Source organism: Cervus elaphus, chromosome 1 (genome assembly GCF_910594005.1).
Source record: "Cervus elaphus chromosome 1, mCerEla1.1, whole genome shotgun sequence".
Classification (NCBI taxonomy): Eukaryota; Metazoa; Chordata; class Mammalia; order Artiodactyla; family Cervidae; genus Cervus; species Cervus elaphus.
In genome coordinates, this window is record NC_057815.1 from 60224022 (window position 1) to 60239650 (window position 15629).

General features: G+C 38.3%; 3 protein-coding genes across 3 annotated transcripts in view; 2 read left to right on the top strand and 1 right to left on the bottom strand.

Moving 5' to 3' along the window:
• Nucleotides 1–15629, top strand: part of LOC122694965 (interferon-induced very large GTPase 1-like) — a 1416129-nt gene that overhangs the window by 456271 nt on the left and 944229 nt on the right. The gene's annotated exons all lie outside the window — the stretch shown is intronic.
• The window catches only part of LOC122695260 (zinc finger protein 215-like), a 462760-nt gene that overhangs the window by 95547 nt on the left and 351584 nt on the right, over nt 1–15629 (bottom strand). The gene's annotated exons all lie outside the window — the stretch shown is intronic.
• On the top strand, nt 12381–13337 carry LOC122681065 (olfactory receptor 6-like). The gene has a single exon (XM_043882816.1). It carries the CDS (start codon nt 12381–12383, stop codon nt 13335–13337), a length of 957 nt encoding a protein of 318 aa, XP_043738751.1.

A 15629-nucleotide genomic window follows, 5' to 3' on the forward strand; every position in this document is an offset into this window, starting at 1 on the left:
TCCAATATGAAACATCCATTCTGATATTAGTCCCTGCAGCACACTCAGTAACTACAATATACTAATCTTTCTTAACTCCATTCATTCATTATTTCTTGTGCCCCTATTTCTTGCCAAGTTCTGTGATAGACTACAGTGGACAACAACTACCAAAAAAACACAGAGTCTTCCTTCTAATAGCTCAGAGATGAGTGAGGAAGATAAAGGCACAATTGCCTCCAGCGTTAAGTGTAATGATATGAATACAGGATTCTTTGGAAACAAATAATAGTTAGACCTAGGATGATCAGAGAAAATGTTCCAGTAGAAGTAGAATTTAGGCTAACACTTGCAGGAATTAGATAGATGAAAATGGTGGACAGTAATAAAGATCAGGGCTTGCAAAGATGGAAAAGGGCAAGAGTCAAGACAGATATGAACCCACTAAAAAACCTGAAAGATGACTAACACAGAGTGACATAATGAAGAAAGGGGTCACAAGAGGAAGTAGATTCATGTTCACCAACCCAAATCTTACTCATTTGTGAATTCCTCTTACCATATAGGTTTGTGGATATACAGTAAGTTCCACAGAGGTATTTTCAGTCTCTGCAAGCACTAGATCTTCAGCTTGTTGCGTTTTTATCAGGTAAATGGCAGTCACTTACACCGTGAAGCAGGGACAAGGGGCATTGTCTTTCAATATTCAGCCTCGACCAGAGCACCTCTTCATTTTGAATGACAGATGGCAGTTTGTGCTTGACTCTGAGTATATTGTGAGTTTCTGTAGCCCAGAAATTAACCTTATTCATTCTTGAAGCTATAACACCAGCCTCAGCACCTGACACTGTAGATAGATACTTGACTGTCTGTTTCCCAGGTTTAAGCTAGTTTACTGCACAGACTGCTTTTTCCCTTTTCCCCTTTTAGGTTGCATTTCTTGTCTTATCACAGTAAATTAGACTATAAGGTCTGTAGAAGAATTTTCCCAGTTGCTTCTATTTCACACACTCAGGTTTACTATCTTCTAATAAATAGCATACTCAGGCTTTTAAAAGAGCCTCACTGGCAATTGGGTAAGTGGAAAAATATTGGGAAAGTACATGATCTTGTGATGCAAATATTCAACTTGAGTCTACAGCATTATCAGTAGTTAAATTTGTAGCTTTTGCAGCAAATTAGAATTTTGGTTTCTTTGAGCTTCAGTTTCCTCATCTGTTGAAAGTAGATCATCATATCTACTTCCCAAGTTGATGTGAAGATTAAATGAAAATGGACACACGTGAAGGCTCCTGGTGCAGCATGTGGCACACACTGCTCTACATCATCCGACAGAACCCAGGGCACAGGGCTGCTCATAGTGTCTGTAAAACTCACCTGGACTGCAAGTCCTCTGTGATGGCTTTTCTGTTTCTTCCAACTTCCCGCTTGTGCTGACTTGTCTCCATACCTATCAGGAAGAAATGACTCTAGTTGCGTGTAACTTGTGTTCACACTGATGATATCTTGGTTGTAACACTTTTTAGACTCTATCTTATACTGATAGTGATTCAAATATACATCTTATTTAAAACACTAGATTATAAGTTTCTTTATGTCTCACAGTTACTAAAAGTTATTATCATGCGTTCAGTGATCAATAGATATATGAGGAATAAATCCCTGTCTGAATGTCAGACTTCCAACTGATAGCCACAGTGCCCATAACTTCCACATTTTTTGGCTTAGTTCCAATTTTTAAACATTCTGTTCTCTCCAACTCCTCTAATTTTTAGACTGAAGCAAACATCATGTCTTTCTTCATACCCATTTCAATATTTTCTAACATGTTAATGCTGGAAAGGTTTTCAATAATATTTAGGTTCCTGTATGATGCATTTACATAACACTTTGATTCTCACATAAATCATAGGCAGAAAGAGTCAGTGTGTGGGACATTTATTTAGCTGCTGTGGCTTATGGCCAAAGTTCTGCAGGCAACAGATTTGGTTCATGAGCCGCAGAGAGGAAGCAGCAGCAACAGCAACAGTTTTCTCTACTGTGTCTGAGACAAGGTGGTTGTGGAGGCTCAAACTTGTTTCTGGGGTTCATCCTAAACTCCTGAACTCCAGCCTTCTCAATGACTTTACAATAATCAAATTCTGTTTCTGCTTAAGCTACCTATGATAAATTTGATTACCTGTAACACAACATTGACTGACACAATCACTCCATGGGGAAATTTTTATTTATTATGAACCTTCATTTTCTTGTTTGGAAATTGGGAATATTAGTAACATTTTATAGAGTTGTTCAAAGCATTAAATTAGATAACATGTATGTGAAGTCTTTAGAACATAGCAGGTGCACACAGATTATTAATGGTGGCTTCTACAGAGAGTTGTTGCTGTTTTGTATTAACAGATGTCTGTACAACCCTACTGATAGCAGTCCTTGCAGTTTAAAAATGGAGATGTCCTTAATCATTTGATTAACTGGGGTGTTTCAGGTTAAAAGAATTAAAATTTAGAATAATTCAAAGATTCATGTCTTGAGAGACTGAATGGATAACTTTACTATTTCCTGAAGTATCTGGAATTATCCTAGAACTCCAGTGGTTCAGCTATTAATAAATCTGAATCAGTAAATCTTATGACTATTGAGAAGCAGAATTCTTTTTAACCATACATGTAAAAATATGACATAAACCCCTATATTAAGTGAATAATATAAACAGAGTAGTAAGTATTTTCGGAGAAGGCAATGGCACCCCACTTCAGTACTCTTGCCTGGACAAGCCTATGGACGGAGGAACCTGGTAGGCTGCGGTCCATGAAGTCGCTAAGAGTTGGACACGACTGAGTGACTTCACTTTCACGTATTGGAGAAGGAAATGGCAACCCACTCCAGTGTTCTTGCCTGGAGAATCCCAGGGAGGAGGGAGCCTGGTGGGCTGACGTCTATGGGGTCGCACAGAGTGAGTTAGCAGTAGCAGTAAGTATTTTCCTACTGGATTTTATAATTATTTCACCTAGTTTCATTTTTACTAAAGGGTATTAATAAATTGATATACTATTTAAACTTTCTCTTTGTTTTTATAAAAATAAAAATTTAAAAATTTCTCTTTGTTCTGGTTCATCAATTTTAGCCCAGAAAATATGATCCCATGAATGCTTTATAGATGACACCAAAATTCTACCTATCAATATATTTATGTTTGTTAATCTTATCTCTAGTAGAAAAGCATTTAACAGGAAGTTGAGAAAATCTCCATATATTGGACAGTAACCATCATCTGCTGTCACAACACTTGCCATTTTCAAATAGAGAAATATACAGAGGAGATATAGAGGGCAAAGGCACATTCTATCACATGTTAGATCTGTGTCCTCAGTCTCCTAACTGGTGATCAGGCTGGACCAGATATGAAACATAAGCTCATTTCTTTTCTTTTTTAAAAAATATTTATTTATTTACTTGACCATGCAGGTCTTAGTTGCAGCTCGTGGGATCTTCAATCTTCATTTGACATGAGGGATCATTTTTAGTTGTAACACAGAGGATCTATAGTTGTATCATGCAAACTCTTAATTGAGGCATGTGGGATCTAGTTCCTTGACCAGGGATTGAACCCAGGCCTCCTGCATTGGAATCTCAGAGTCTTGGCAACAGGACCACTAGGGAAGTTTCCATAAGGTCATTTCTTGTTTTACTGGTCTAACTCCTAGAGTTTGAACAATCTACAGCAGTCTCCATGTACTTTCCCTCTGTGTGTGTGTGTGTGTGTGTGTGTGTGTGTATGTGTGTGTGTGTGTGTGTGTGTGTGTGTGTGTGTGTGTGTGCGCGCGCGCGCAGTCTATCAGTCATGTCCAACTCTCTGCGACCCCCCTGGACCGTAGCCTTCCAGGCTCCTCTGTCTGTGGAATTTTCCAGACAAGAACTAGAGCCAAGACAAAAGAAATTAAAAGTTTAAGAGCCAAAATTACCTAATGGCTCAGTTGGTAAAGAATCCACATGCAATGCAGGAGACCCCGGTTCAATTCCTGGGTCAGGAAGATCCGCTGAAGAAGGGATAGGCTACCCACTCCAGTATTCTTGGGCTTCTCTTGTGGCTCAGTTGGTAAAGAATCTGCCTACAATGTGAAAGACCTGGGTTCGATCCCTGAGTTCGGAAGATCCCCTGAAGAAGCGAAAGGCTACCCGCTCCAGTATTCTGGCCTGGAGACTTCCATGAACTGTATAGTTCATGGGGTCACAAAGAGTCAGACGTGATTGAGCAACTTTAAAAAAAAATTGCTTTACTGACCAAAACTTGATTCCCTACCCCTGTGTGCAATTGTTCCTTTGATGTTCAGCGGTGGTGGAAGTGGAGGTGAAGATCTCTTGATCTCTTGAGTGGGGGAAGTGGAGGTGAAGAGAAAGTTCTCTTTGGCGCTTACTGTGTACTGTTAACACTACTAAATACTCTTTTGGGTATTTTGATCCTCTCACCAGCACCCCCTTTGAATAATATTAATGTCCTAAAGTAATAGGTCATGAGTAATAGTTACTTCCCAGACAACCAGAGAGTGGAAGAAAATCAAGCTTTAAAACCAAGATTAGGATAAATTACCAGATTGATATTCCATAAAACTGTTACTATTCTGTTTCTCCAACTGATAATCACCCTGTCTAGTGACCCTAGGAGATCACTAGGGAAATTTCTTTAACTTCATCATTATTGCTCTTGAAAATCCTATAGCATTTGTGAACCAAATCCCCAAGGATGTGTCTTTTAAAGAACAGTTGCCTCTACTGAGCAGTTGGCTCATTGCATCCTGGAATTGTCCAGCTCTAGGTTCTGCCTGAATAAGGTCTGTGGGAAGAGTCAACATATAAAACCAGCGCAAGTTCAGTGGCAGAGAAACAGAACAAGGGCAAGAAGAGAGGAGTGGGAAGAGGCGCACATTGACTAGATACAGAGAAAAAGCATATAAGACATAAAAAAATAATCTCTCCCACCTTAGGCTCTTGCTATCCAAAAGGGGCCATCTAACAGGCCCAGAAGTAACTTTTGAATTTTGGACTTAAAGGCTTGTCACACACACGTATTGAGTTGATTTTGCTTCTTCTTTGAGTAAATAGAAGAAAAAAAGTTCCATTTCTCTATAATCCATCTGGACCCTAGTATCTTTCCCAAGTGAGGAGAATTACAAAGTCATGGAACTCTTGAGTTTCACAGAGAAGCAATTTTCAAGGATTTAGATTAGGTTATTCCAAAACTTCTCCTTTATTTCCTTTCCCTTCCCCATTTTCATTTTTATCCCCTAACTTCAAGTCCTTTCAGGTGAAGAGGCAAAGACTCACAGGGGTGGCACAGGTGATTTTCCAAACACCTCTCCACTGGTCAGCACACTGGACAACTGAACCAAGATCTCCAAGCTAGACTCGACCAAGATGACCTACTTCACTTGAGTTCCTAAAGCAAAAAAACGGAGTGCACCATGGTGAGACATCTGATCTTAATACACACCACAAATTTATTTGCTTATTTAGTGACAACCATGCTTCAGGAACTAAGCTAGACACCTAGAGATAAAAAGATGACCAAGCTGAAAATAGTGTAAGATTGGTATTTTCAAGGCATCCATAAATCTAGTAGTGGTGATAAGTAAGCAAAATGATACATGTTATCATGATATGATGCTCTTTAGTTCAAAATGTTACAAAATCAGAGAGCTGGAGTGATGGGTAGGTGACAGCAAGGGGTGGTTAGGCATAGTTTGATAGGGAGGATGAATCTGAGTAGGCATTTACCAGGTAGCAAGATTTAGAATGAATTTTGGGTAGAAGATAGAGTATGTGCAACTGCATAGAGTCTTTAAGGAGGATATTGCACTAAAAAACATCAAATTCTTCAGTGGAGCTTGAGCTTGAATTGAGTAGCTGAGAAAGAATATTAAGAAGGTGGGGGTCAGATCCTGAGGCACTTGCTATGCGATATAAGGAGTTCAGTTGTACAGTATGGTCACTGAAGGATTTGAACTGGAGAATCACTTATTTATGTTTATACTTTAGTATATATTTAGTCTGGAAGCAGGATACTATTTAGTATCTTTATGTGTTGTCTTATATAGGCAACAGCCACTGTATGTTCCCAGTCCTTTGGAGTGCAAGCCCACTCTATCTCTTCTGAAACTTGAACTTTTTATTTTCCTTTCCATTTACCTTCCCCCTGAATTGCACAAACCACCTCTCTCTATTTACAATGTTCCTCTCGTTCTCATCTACCTTCCTCTTCCTTCTTGAGAAAATCTTTTTCCCATCTGTAGTATCTTATAAGTAATACACATCAATCCATTTCTTTGATTCAGTAGGTGAGTCCATCCTCCTTTCTGAGCCAACGTTCTTTTCCTAACAGACTTTCAGCTAGGAAATGGTGACTCAGTTAAACACGCCAGGTCAGTGGCTGGGTTAGAGGTCAATATAGAGTGGGGAGAGGTCACACTGATATAGATACATATAAGGGTCAATGAGGGTTGGGGGAAAGATCATCATGAGTATTAGGATGTCTGGAATATTATATGGACTTAGGAGGCATGCTACTCAAGAAAAGAAAATTAGACAAACCAGATTTTGGAACTTTAGACTGATCTCTAAAAGCTCAGATGGAGTGTGAAGGCTAAATTCAAAAGTGAGGAATTTGTGCAAGAAAGACTTGATTGAAAAGGAAATTGATATCAGTATGGTCAAGACCAGGGATTAGGAGAATGGGTGGTATAGAAAGTGGGAAAGAGCAGACTAGGGATGCACAAAATTGGGGACATTAACTGGGAGTATGGCAGTGGAAAGAGAGGAGGGAAACAATAATTAAAGAAAGAGGAATGCTGCATAGAAGAAAGAGTATAGACTTTGGAGACCTATAGTGTTAGGTTATAATTCCATCTCTACCACTTTTTACTTGTATGAATTTAGCCAAATTGTTTACCTATTGTGTATCTGTAATGGGGAACCAACAATATCTATTAGGTTGTTGTGAGAATTGAGTGAAATGAAGTATAGGAAAGACTGAGTACAAATTCTGCCATAAAATAGACACCCAACAATCAGTGAATATTTTTATTATTGGACTGGTTATACAGGCAAAGGCAGGGATGAGGATGAAGATGATAAAGGCCAAGTAGAAAGACTGCGTGAGCTTTCAGCAGGGAGAAAGTATAGGACAGTAGGCTCATGTGGGACTCATGTGTGCTCAGAATGGTGGGTGTATGCAGAGATCTTGGTCATGCCAGAGGCAATACTGTACCGGCTCAAAGTTTTAAGAATAAAACGTGGATCTTAGAAATCAAGGGAGTTCATAAACCTAGAGATTTTCATGCTAAGTGAAGTAAGCCAGAGAGAGAAAGATAAATATGATATTGCTTATATGTGAACTCTAAGAAAAAAAGAATGACACAAATGACCTTATAAACACAACAGAAACAGAGTCACAGACATAGAAAACAAATTTATGGTTACCATAGGGGGAAGGGGAGGAAGGGATTAATTAGGAGTTTGGGATTAACATATACACATTATTATATGTAAAACAGATAACCAACAAAGACCTACTGCACAGCACAGGAAACTATACTCAATATTTTGTAATAACCTATAAGGGGTATGTAAAACAGATAACCAACAAAGACCTACTGCACAGCACAGGAAACTATACTCAATATTTTGTAATAACCTATAAGGGGAAATAATCTGAAAAAATAGATATATATGTATATATAACTGAATTCTTTTGCTGTGGAGTGAATTAACAACTTGAATCGACCATAACACTGAAAATCTACTATACTTCAATTAAAAAAATATTAAATTTTTACTATCTTTTAAAGAAAATCAAGAGGGTTCAGGCTAATGTTAGAGAATATGTAAATAGAACTCATTTTGTTTTCCATATGATGTCGGTGAGACAAGAGGTACTCTGTCAGAAACAAGGAGAAATACTGCATGACATCCCTTATATGCAGAATCTAAAAAAATGAATACAAATGAATATATTTACAAAGGAGAAACAGACTCACAGCAAACTTATGGTTACCAGAGGGGAATGATGTGGGGAAGGGATAGCTAGGGAGTTTGGGATGGACATGTACACATTGCTATATTTTAAATGGATAACCAACAGAACCTACTGTATACAGCACAGGGAACTCTGGTCAATGTTATGTGGCAGCCTGGATGGGAGGAGAGTTTAGGAGAGAATAGATACATCTACATGTATGACTGAGTCCCTTCACTGTCCACCTGAAACTTAACAGAACATTGTTAATCAGTTGCATTCAAATATAAAATAAAAAATTTTTAAAAAGAGGTACTCTGTCAGATGTGATAGGACTCAGTGTATCAGAAATGGGGAGAACTAGCAGAAAGGTATAGGAAACAGTGAGGAGTCACTGTATATAACCTCATCTTCCAGGCTTGTCTGAATCCATTTCTTTCTTCTAGGCTATCAATGACTTCTAGTCAAAATGCAAATCATCCCATCACCAGCGTTTTAATGCTTTATTCTGTGTCTTTGCATTTGCTTTTTGTTCTCTTTGGTATTTCTCCTTCCCTTCAAAACTCTACGATGTTTCATTTCAGTTAAAATGGCACTTTTTAATGACATCTTTCGGGGTTCTTTTAACAAAGAATTGTTCTACCCTGGATTCCTAACACTCAGTATCCTATCATGATGCGTACTGCATTATACTCTGATTTTCTGACCCCTTCTCTGTCTCCTTTACTAGACAGCTCCAATGTCTATTTATCTTGGTGTTCTCAGTGCATGGAACTACTTGACCCACAGTAGAGTTAAAGGTGTGGGGACTAGGGTGAGCAGATTGAGAAACTAAGTAACCTTTTTAAATGGGAAAAACCTGCATATAACCAGGGAGGTAGTAACAGTAGAAAGTAAAGGTAAGGAAAGAAAGGGCTTGATGGATGGTACAGTGTTCTGAAGCAGATACAAAAACATGATCAGAAAAGAAGGATTATGTTTAGGAAGAAGAATAACTGATTGACCATTCTTAAAAGTTGTCAGAAATGACTCAGATAAGTACCTGCCAGAAGAGTTCTTAAGACATCAGTAAGATTAGGTCAGTCAACTGCTCAGAACTTTCCAAAGTGGCTCCAATCCACACAGAGTAAAGGCCAACATGATTACAACTGCTTGAAAAGCCCATGGTGACCTGCTCATCATCACCTGTCCTTACTTCTCTGACTTCATTTCTCCCACTCACTCTACTCCAACCATACTAGATCTATTCTCTTTTTTGGAAAACTATTTCATCAGACAGTCAGATGACTGTTAGCAGATGACTGCTCAATGAGGCTTACCCTGACCATCCTGTATAAAACATGAACCTGCTACACTGCCACACACTTTTAATTTTACTTACTTTGCTGTGATTTTTCCATAGAATGTGTCAACTCCTACATTTATATCCACATTTTATTTATTCAAAGTCTTGAGAAAGACTGTATTTACTGCCTGTATCCCTTCACTAGCATGTAACTTCTTAAGATTAGAAGTTTTTTGCCTTTTTTTTTTTGTGTGTGTGTGTGTTCAGTGAGCTGTTTCAAGCATCTAGAACAGTGCCTGGCAGGTAATAGATGCTCAGTGAATGTTTGTGTAAAGAATTTAATATACAAAAAGAGATAAGATTTCTGACAACAGCTTCCTGAAAAATGAGATGTAGAACAGATGGAGGGACCAGTCTTAGATAAGAATTAAGGAAAGAATGAACAGAGATGTCAGAGTTTAGCATAATGATTTGGAAGTGGAAAACTGAATAAGATATGCATTAATAGTCTTGTTAGTCTTTATAAGAGGAGAAATTGTCTGCTGAGAGTTGGAGGAGAGAGTGGAATGGCAGATTAGATATCAAAACCAAGAAATCTTTGGGAAATGTGGAGAGTGAATCAATTTAAAACATAGTGTAGAATACCAGCCATTGTCTGTGGTTCAGTTGAGCTACATGACTGTAAATTTATGTTGATATCATTTGTCCCTTTTTGTGATTTTTCTCTGGTAGGACTCACTTGCCCAGGTGCAGATAAAGCCTTATTGCTTTCTTTGAAGGCCACCACTGAAGGCAATGTTAAGATCTTCTTCCCAGGGGCTACCTATCTTACTTGTGGCTGTAACACAGAGTACTGCAATGGCTTAAATTCTACCTTTTCATCTTCATACTTTCAAAATGCCATATGGGACCAAGTCGCCAATGAGCGTGATGTAGATCTTTATCTTATGTGTTTAGTCACTCAGTCTGTCTGACTTTTTGTGACCCATGGATTGTAACCATCAGGCATCTCTGTCTGTGGGATTTCCCAGGTAAGAATACTAGAGCGGGTAACCATTCCCTTCTCCAGGGGATCTTCCCCATCCAGGAATAAACCCTGGTCTCCTGCATTGCAGGCAGATTCTTTATCATCTGAGCTACCAAGGAAGCCTAGATCTTTATCTTAACCACTAACAATTCTATAAATTGTCTGCATCCATAATTTGTTGAATTTTTTAGCATTATAACCTTATTTTAAGGGAATCAAAGTTTGATAACTTGAAGTTTGCATCAGATTATAAAGTTAATAAGAGAGAAATCATGGACTAGAATTCAGGTCTTCCAATTATGTGTCCCACTTTTCAGCAGTTTCCTTAACGCTGTAGTACCTTCTGAATAGTGGGCTTTCTTTTGTCCATATCGAGTCTCTTGTTGTATTACTCTTTTGTGTTCTGTTATTCCTGAAATATCAGACACAAGTGAGTGTGCATTCACATGTAAAAATTCCTTCACGACCTTGTTCTATAATTGATAGGATTTAGGCTATGTGCTTCCATAAGGTTTCACTCTCTTAGGCAAATCGACCTCCCTGAAAGAGTTGTTAAGCTTAATTAAAGGATAATGCTTTTGAGTGGAGAAAGAAGTCAAATTTGAATCCATTTTATTGTAATTTTTCCAACACATATAAGCAACTACTTTATTAGAGATTTGGGCGGGGGAGGGGGGTGGGTAGAGGGTTAGGCTACAAAGTACATATAAATCAGAAATAATTACTAAATATTTGTGTCTGAGTGCTCAGTCACTCAGTCTGACTCTTTGCAGCTCCATCTGAGGCTACTAGGCTCCTCTGTCCATGGAATTTTCCAGGCAAGAATACTGGAGTGGGCTGCCATTTCCTACTCCAGGGGATCTTCCCAACCCAACAATCGAGCCTGCATCTCCTACATCTCCTGCTTAGGAAATTTCAAATCTTATTCTTCTTTCCATTTCCCTAATTTCTATTGGGCTTCTCAAAGAATATGTTTCTCTTTTAAGATTCATTTAATTTATAATCTCAACCCAGTTTTTGTCTGTTCTTTTACTTCTGTCTCCACTTATGAAGAAAGTATTTTTAAATTTCCTCAGATTATATATTGTGCCCTGGGAAGCCCAGGACCCTTTCAAGTTGTCAAATCTCCTGACTTCCCACTCCCAAGGCAGCTTCTTAAATGCAACTTGCCCTCAAGTAGTGTCCATAATAAGGAGTTTCAGAGTCAGGAAGTAGATAAAATTAGTCAAGTAGCACTTCTTCCAGAAGTATAAAATATTTGAGCCAGTCTTTGAAGAAGATGTAGATGAATTATACAGATTAATTTGAGATCAACTGTGAACTATTCTATAAATATATAACTAGTAGATATGTATATATAATATTACATATGTATAAATAAAACTATTATGTATAACTTTTACATATGTGATTATTAGCATTAGTGTTATTAGAAGTCATCTAAAACACTAAAATATATTTAATTATTCTAAGAGGGTAAACATTTCTTTATTCAATTTTTTTAAAGCTGTGGCCCTAAAAATCGGCAGTGAATTATTAAGTACTGTTGCCAGTGTCTTCAAAAGACATAGGGCATAGCTGAGGAGTAGACCAGAGTCAGCAATTCTTCTAGCCAGGAGGGTCTTTCCTAGTTGATATTCTGCTTCCATTTTCTCCAGACTTCAAACTTCCTCACTTCCTGGACAATCCTTGGCACTTTCTCTAATTGTGATGATTTCCTACCTTATAGCTAGCTGCCCCTGAAATCTGTGAATATGATGATAAGGAAAGGATTTTCTCCTAGTTCTACCTGGAGGCCTCTTCAGATCCAAAGGCCTGAACCCTGAATCTGACCTCATGATTCTACTTTGAGATTCTTAGCTTTGTGTCTATGTTCTATTTGTTTTCAGGTCCTGTTCTGACACTTGATTTTCTGGAGAAGACGCTGTGGCCTCTAGTGACCCAAATTATACCCCAGAACCAGACTATGATCCTAGGGTTATGTTTAATGTAGACTGAGGGCCCCTTGCTCCAATGTGAATTCACTCTTTAATCTGGTGCTGCCATCATTAAATCTTTTGTCTTTTGATGTCCTAATTATGTGGAAGGAAAATATCACTCATATTAGTGACTTTGTCCTGGTGGGCTTCCCTACTTACCCTTGGCTGCAAGTTCTGCTTTTCTTCCTCTTCCTCATCACCTACCTGTTTGTGCTGTTGGAGAATGTAGTCATCATCCTCACTGTGTGGGTAACTGGATCCCTGCACAAGCCCATGTATTACTTTCTGGGCACCATGTCCTTTCTGGAGACCTGGTATATATCTGTCACAGTCCCCAAGATGCTGGCTGGATTCCTGCTTTGTCCCAATACCATCTCCTTCTTGGGATGCATGACCCAGCTCTATTTCTTCATGTCACTTGCCTGTACTGACTGTGTGCTCTTGGCTGCCATGGCCTATGACCGTTATGTGGCTATATGTTGGCCTCTTCGCTATCCGGTTATGATGACCACAGAATTTTGTGTTCAGCTAACCATCAGTTCCTGGCTGAGCGGCTTTACTGTCTCCATGGCAAAAGTATACTTCATCTCCCAAGTTTCCTTCTGTGGTAATAATATCTTGAATCATTTTTTCTGTGATGTTTCCCCCATCCTCAAACTGGCCTGCATGGACTCATCTGTGGCAGAGATGGTAGACTTTGTGCTAGCCATCATCATCCTTGTGTTTCCTCTCTCAGCCACCGTCCTTTCCTATGCCTTCATTGTCTCTGCCATCCTGCACATTCCTTCAGCCACTGGGCAGCGGAAGGCCTTCTCTACCTGTGCTTCTCACCTTATAGTGGTAGTCATCTTCTACACAGCCGTGATCTTCATGTATGTCCGACCTCGGGCCATTGCTTCATTCAATTCTAACAAATTGATCTCAGCCATATATGCAGTCTTTACTCCCATGCTCAACCCTATCATCTACTGCCTGAGGAACAAGGAGGTCAAAAATGCCATCAGAAAAACCATGGCAAGTGGCCAAGCCCTTTTCTTGAGAGATTCTCTTTGCTGAAGAAATTCAGATTTCAGATTTTCTTCTTTTTTTCATCATCTGCAATGATAAACATACTGACTTAATACAATAATTAAGGAATAAGAGGCTATATATCAAAGAAAATTCCCTTTTCTTTCTTGTATTAATTCTTTCTTTTAGAAGGCAAGGAGTTAAATAATCAGAACTCTAAAACACATACATTAGTAAAATTATTAAAAAATAATTCTATTTTTCAAGAAGATATTCAGAAATAGTTATACAACTAGTTTTTAGAGTTTCATTAATGACATTTTTCCAGTTTAATTTTGTTTTGTTTTAAAAGCCGTTTCTATCTTAGGAGGCACATACAAAAAGAAGTTCTGCAATAGTCAATGTAATGACCTGTTGCTTGCTTCCTAGTGGGTTAGGGAACTTGTTCCTTTTATAATCAATTGACCTTAAGGATATCTCATTTAATTGCTTTTTAAAATCTATGAAAAAATGAGAGAGAAATACCTTTCATATGCAAGATAGTGTGCAAAACCTACCATGGTAGAGAGAAAACAGGATTTTATATACATATATATATATGTATACATACATATATATAATATCTTGGCCCATTTTATAATAAAACCCACTTATAAAATATATTATATGTAATATATATTTTTATAATATAAAATACATACAATGTAAATTTTCCTACAAATGGGATATATTTATAAAATACATAATTTCACACTTTAGTTCTCTTCCTTTATTGGAACTTCTACATATATAATTTTGCGGGTGTTATAGTTGGGGGTTAGACTCAGAAAAACTAGAAGCAGTTCATTAAAGCCACCTAGTTTTCAGGTAAAGTAAGCATTGGCATTGACAAGAGCCATGAAACTGCTTTTGTTAGGTGGTACTTGGCCTGGATGTATAAGATTTTTCCAAGTTTCCCAGAACACCTCCCTTCTAAATTTTTTTTTTTAATTTTGTAATGGTGGATGCAATATGCTAAGAAGTATTACATGCTTTCATTCAGCTATTATAAAATGATAGAGGAAAGATGGATTCTGTCTGGCTTAGCAAACATATTGGATGAGTGAATTAACAAAATCAGTTCTTCCAAGAGTTTAAGGATGGCAGGCATGCCATTTCACCCTAACAACTTGGAAGCTACATTTCATAAGTTTTAATTGGGTTATTAATTTATATACTATATTTGTTTTGTTTTGACTTTTGTATTAAGTTTTTATATAAGATCAGATGAGGGGCTTCCCTATTGTCTCAGTAGTAAGGAATCTGCCTGCTAAGGCAGGAAACACAGGTTTGATCCCTGATCCAGGAAGGTCCCACGTGCTGTGAAGCAATGAGGCTTATGAGACACAACTATTCAGCCTGTGCTCTAGAGCCTGGGAGCCACAACTACTGAGCCCACCCACAACAGCTATTGAAGCCCACTTCAATAGAGCCCAGTGCTCTGCAACAGAAGAAGCCACAGCAATGAGAAGCCCACCTACTGCAACTAGAGAAAGCCCAGGCAGCAATGAAGAACCAGCACAGCCAAAAATAAATAAAGAAAAAATATCAGATAAGGTGGTTTTAATTTGGGTTTATAAACTGTGGTAGTTTTCAACTTATCTAAACTTGATTTATTTTCCTGGCACTCATGATTTTTAGTCTAACCACTGTAATTTCTAGTAATATCCCTCATAACTCAGTTGGTAAAGCATTCACCTGCAATGCAGGACACCTAGATTCAATTCCCAAGTCAGAAAGAATCCCTTGGAGAAGGAAATGGCAACCCACTCCAGTATTCTTGCCTGGGAAATCCCATGGACAGAAGAGCCTGACAGTCTGCAATCCATAGGATCTCAAGAGCCGGACACGACTGAGAGACTTAAGTACCACCACTACTACTTTTCTTTAGTCAAAAGGTAGTGGTATGGGTTATGGCCCTCACATAAGCACTAAAAACAATATAAGATACTTTATCTTGAATCATATAATTCCTGAGCCAAGTGTTAGACTTCTCAGTCTTTTTGTCAAAAGATAGCAGTATATATTTACGCTTGAAAACCTATATTAATCATTATTATACAATTAATGTTATTTTGAAATCGTACAGGCTTCTCTGTTAGCTCAGAGGGTAAAGAATCTGCCTGCAATGCAGGAGACCTGAGTTTGATCCCTGGGTCGTGAAGATCCCCTGGAGAAGGGAATGGCAATCCACTCCAGTATTCTTCCCTAGAGAATTCCATGGACAGACCACAGGGTTGAAAAATGTCAGACATGACTGATCAACACTTTCTTTCTGCTTTGAAATCTCATGAGATTATT

What these genes read in the sequence shown, in the direction of transcription:
- LOC122681065 (XM_043882816.1), top strand. Translation starts at nt 12,381, where the DNA reads ATGTGGAAGGAAAATATCACTCATATTAGTGACTTTGTCCTGGTGGGC.